Below are 4,827 nucleotides of genomic sequence, written 5' to 3' on the forward strand. Positions count from 1 at the left end.
TCTTTCACCAAAATATTTTGCGAAAAAAAAAGGAAGGAATTTGGAGATCAATCTTGAATTCATATATAAGAATTGTATCAAAACTTGAACGAATCTTGCAACCTTCTTTTACCTCTCTACTCTTGCTTGGCGGGGTAGGGTTTGGCCGTTAGGGTTGAATTGGGGGAGATTAGGGTTTGGTTGGTAGTTAAAATAAAGATTTACGCTGAGTGTACAAAGGATTAAGTGTACAGAATGTGTACAAACTCTCACAAGTGGATGGACCCACATGAATATTTTATTGTCAAAAAACTTTGATGTGTGTATTCTGTACACATTCTGTACACTTAATCTTTTGTACGTGTAGAATAACTCTAAAATAAATTTAAACGTATACATTTGTGACAGTTAACCAAAATTGTTAAAATTCGCAATTGTTTTAACCTTTAAAATCGGAATTTAGTTCCAAACTTCTTTAAAGATTCAAATAAAGTCCAGTTTGGTTTCATAGCAATTAGTATACCTATTATTCAAAACTCGAAAGCAATTTGTTTGGTATTTGCACTTTAACATTTGATAAATTTAAAATTTTTCTAATTGATCCAAAATATCTCAACCTTAAGTTGCAAATAAGTCACTACATAATGTTAGAAGTTTCGAGGTAATTACAGTAAACTTTAAGAGTGTGTTTGATTGACATGGAAAATATTACCTAGAAAAGAAAATATTTTCCATCTTTTGTGGAAAATAAAAACCACCTCTACCCAAGGAAAATATTTTCCTTAAAAACAAGGAAAATTAGGCATATTTTCAAAAGGTGGAAAATGTTTTCCATGAAAAAAAATAGCAATCAAACACTCTAAGTAGGAATTTGGGTGGAAAATTGATATTTTCCATGGAAAATAAATGTAATCAAACACACCCTAAGTGCTCTCATTCTTGGGAAATGATGTTTGAATAGCACTTTGGTTTTGAGATAATTACAATAAACCTTAAGTGCTCTCATTCTTGGGAAATGATGTTTGAATAGCACTTTGGTTTTGAGATAATTACAATAAACCTTAAGTGCTCTCATTCTTGGGAAATGATGTTTGAATAGCACTTTGGTTTTGAGATAATTACAATAAACCTTAAGTGCTCTCATTCTTGGGAAATGATGTTTGAACAGGATCAAAGTGCTGTACAAACATGCAACTCTGTCACAAATATGGGGCCCGGAATTATTTTAATCGCGAGCCCCATCCCTTACATGTGTGAGTCTGAGAAGTCTGTCAAATGTGTTGTATCTGTACACTTTTCCTCATTCTTTTAGATCCTCTTCAGCGCTACACCAGATTTTACATCAAATTTTGCACCAAACTAAATTTTATTTCCAACCATTACACCAAAATTTGCACCAAATGAATATTGTTTAACCATTTTCTTCCTTTTTTTATTCTTAATAATTTATTTATTTGAAATATTATTTATGTAATTGCTTTATATATACATAAATTACTAAATAAATAATTACGTTAAATTATGGAAAAGATTAAATTCATTAATAAATATAAAAAAAATATAGTACAATTAATAAAAACAGTACAACAATGAAAATATGAAATCATGCCATTAAAAAAATAGTGCGATGCATTTCGAAATATGATATTACGAAGTGAAAATACTATTACAATTTAATTCTCGGACTTCATATCATTTTTTTAAAAATAAAATTAGATTATCGTACGTAGTTTAATATATTTCGTTTTAATTTTAAGAAACAATCGTGTTTGTTATATTTTAATTTTTTTTCTTTTAATTAATTCATTAATTATTATTTTTTATATTTAATTTTTTTTAAATGCAAATAATAATATTAATAATTTATTGTATTAAAAAATATATAACACAAATGACACAAATACCCTTAATCAATTTGTATGGAAAATGAAAAATAAGGGCAAAAAAATGATATTATACACTTTGCATCAGTACAAAACGAATAGTGTTGCACCAATGATACAAAGTTTGGTGGCACATTGGAGGAAATTTGCAACAAAATTTGGTGCATACATTTGAGATAGCCTTAGCATAGTGATTTGACCTCTCTTCCTTCAGACAAGTGGGTCCCTCTTTATACCAAGTGAGGTGACTAAGGTGCACTATTATTAGGGCACAACACAACAAAATCAGTTTCCATTTTCCATTAACGCAAAAGCATATTCCATTATTAATTAATTAATGACTATCCCATTAACTATACCTGATTTCACTATATATACACATATATGCATGCAAAAACATTTCATATTTGTGAAGTTTACTTTCAAAACAAAACAAAAAATCCTCGAAAAATGATAGCGTGGGAAGATGTTTACAAAATAATAGTGGCCATGGTGCCACTATACGCTGCACTAGCACTAGGCTATGGCTCGTTAAAATGGTGGCATATGTTTAAACCAGATCATTGTGATGCTATAAACCGCTTCAATTGCTATTTCATTATGCCATTTTTCACATTCGAGTTCACGTCTCATGTCAATCCTTATAAGATGAATTATCTCTTTCTTGCCGCGGATGTTATATCCAAAGCCCTAGTCGGCATAGCGTTAGCTTTGTGGGCTAATTTAAGTAGCAAAGGGACGTACGATTGGTCGGTAACATGCTTCTCTTTATCTAGTTTCAATAACACTCTTGTCGTAGGAGTGCCACTATTGAAAGCCATGTACGATGAAATGGGAGCTAATCTTGTTATACAGTTGTCGGTCATACAGTCTCTCTTGTGGTTCCCCACACTATTATTCTTGCTCGAATTCAGACGTACGAGGAGCGATACATCGGTAATCTCGACCGTACAAGAATTGTCATCGATTGAAATGGGGAGAAATGATGATATTGTGGAAGAGAACGCAGATTCTAATTCTACTGCGAGTAGAACACCACCATCTTTCTTCTCGCTGATGAAGACTGTGTGGAGTAAACTTGCCAAGAATCCAAATTCTTATGCATGCTCTCTTGGCATCATTTGGGCCCTTTTAGCTAACAGGTAATATATACATACATGATACGTATAGATTTACAGAATTTTACAGTTTATTATCAAAGAAAAATTCAACTTTCCGTTTTGCCTGCGTGCTTTTAGGTGGAATTTACAAATGCCCTCCATTCTTGAAGGATCAATATTGATAATGTCAAGGGCCGGGGGTGGCGTTGCCATGTTCACTATGGGTATGTATGTATGTAATGTTTCATTTTTAGGTCTCCGTTTGGTGTAGTTTAAAAGTTGATAAAAATCAATTAATTTTCACGAAACATTTCATGAAACCCACAATTTTAATAATTTTTTAACCACATCTTTTATTAGTTTTTATTAAAATCTACTCAAAATATGTTTTCTCGCTACACCAAACATGGCTAGATATATTATTTTTCTTATGTATGTACATATGTGCAGGACTTTTTATGGCATTGCAAGAAAAGGTAATAGCTTGTGGTATCCGTCTAACGTTATTGGGGATGGTATTGAGGTTCGTTGTTGGGCCAATAAGTATGGCTATTGGTTGTTTTGTGTTACGTCTGCACGGTGACATCTTTCGTGTAGCAATTATCGAGGTACATGTTATGATTTAACTCAATTTAATGTTTTGATTTGAAAATACGTTGAAATCATTCAAATTAAATAGGCAACATCGTCTATATATAAATTCAATATTGTTTGTTAAAGGCGGCGCTGCCACAAGCGATTGCGTCCTTCGTTTTTGCTCAAGAGTATGGATTGCATTCACAATTATTTAGTACTCTGTAAGTTGCTTATAAAATAATTATGGAAAGTAGTTTTATAATTTTATGTTTATATGTATGTTTAATGTTATAAATTAACTTTTGTTTTATTGTTTTATTGCAGGGTAATTTTTGGCACTACAATATCACTTCCTCTCTTAATTGGCTATTACGTCATTTTAGATAGTATCCATTGATGTGCTGACTAGGACTTTCCAGTATAAATTAAAAATGCTTTCTACTATTAATTAATTACTTTTTATTTTATTTGAAGAAAATATAATATAGAAGTTCAATTTTGCACTTTTCGCTTTTCTTGATGGTAGTAATTATTTGGATAAAAAGTACTTATTTTTATCTAAAATTTTAGCTTAACTTTGAATTAAGTTGAAAATTTGATGGGGGTTAAATCCTAAAAACCCGAATATTTAGGTTAATTATATTCAAATAAAATTTTTTGTTAACTACACCAAATTTTAATTTCAATGAAGGTTTCTAATTTTTGCTCATTTTCGTTGTATGTTATTAGCTTCTTTTTGGTAGATTTTTATCCACAATCTCTACTAACACGCGCATTATATCCTTGACGGTGTCCAAAAAATTGGTTAGAAAGGATGCCGAAGACTTATTTGCCTCTCGTATTTTTAAGAAGCAAGATAAATAATAGAAATATGACAATTAAACAAAATAGTTTTTCCCATACTAGCAGAATATTTGGACGAAATAGTTACAAGAGACAAGATATACTAGTTGATTGAATGTTAAAGATACAAATGCGCTTAAAAAAAAGGGTGGGAACATAAGTGCTAAAATAAAAGAATTGAGGACCATCATTGCAAAAATAAAACCATTGAACGTTCGGGTCTTAGTATTCTAAACTTAATAAATTACCATGAATGTTTCAAAACTATACTTATAATGACATATTAAGCATGAAAGTTTAGGGTCTTGCGAAGTAAACTATTTTTATTCAACAATAGTTCAATTACTTAATGTTGCAAATAATACAATATGGGGGAGGGGGTGTGTGTGTGAATGATAATTTTTGTCCAACGTATTTGTAGACAAACTATAATGGGAAGATCATGT

The 4,827-nt window shown here is 31.0% G+C and overlaps 1 protein-coding gene across 1 annotated transcript; it reads left to right on the forward strand.

Annotated features, from left to right (window-relative positions):
* Window positions 1–2,274: 2,274 nt before the first annotated feature.
* On the forward strand, window positions 2,275–4,075 carry LOC111373890 (auxin efflux carrier component 5-like). Its single transcript, XM_022996510.1, has 5 exons — window positions 2,275–3,004; window positions 3,101–3,186; window positions 3,413–3,570; window positions 3,683–3,759; window positions 3,863–4,075. Exons 1-5 carry the CDS (start codon window positions 2,313–2,315, stop codon window positions 3,933–3,935), a joined length of 1,086 nt encoding a protein of 361 aa, XP_022852278.1. The 5' UTR covers window positions 2,275–2,312; the 3' UTR covers window positions 3,936–4,075.
* Window positions 4,076–4,827: the final 752 nt, after the last annotated feature.

The sequence above is a fragment of the Olea europaea genome, chromosome 1 (assembly GCF_002742605.1).
Source record: "Olea europaea var. sylvestris chromosome 1, O_europaea_v1, whole genome shotgun sequence".
In the NCBI taxonomy this organism is placed as follows: domain Eukaryota; kingdom Viridiplantae; phylum Streptophyta; class Magnoliopsida; order Lamiales; family Oleaceae; genus Olea; species Olea europaea.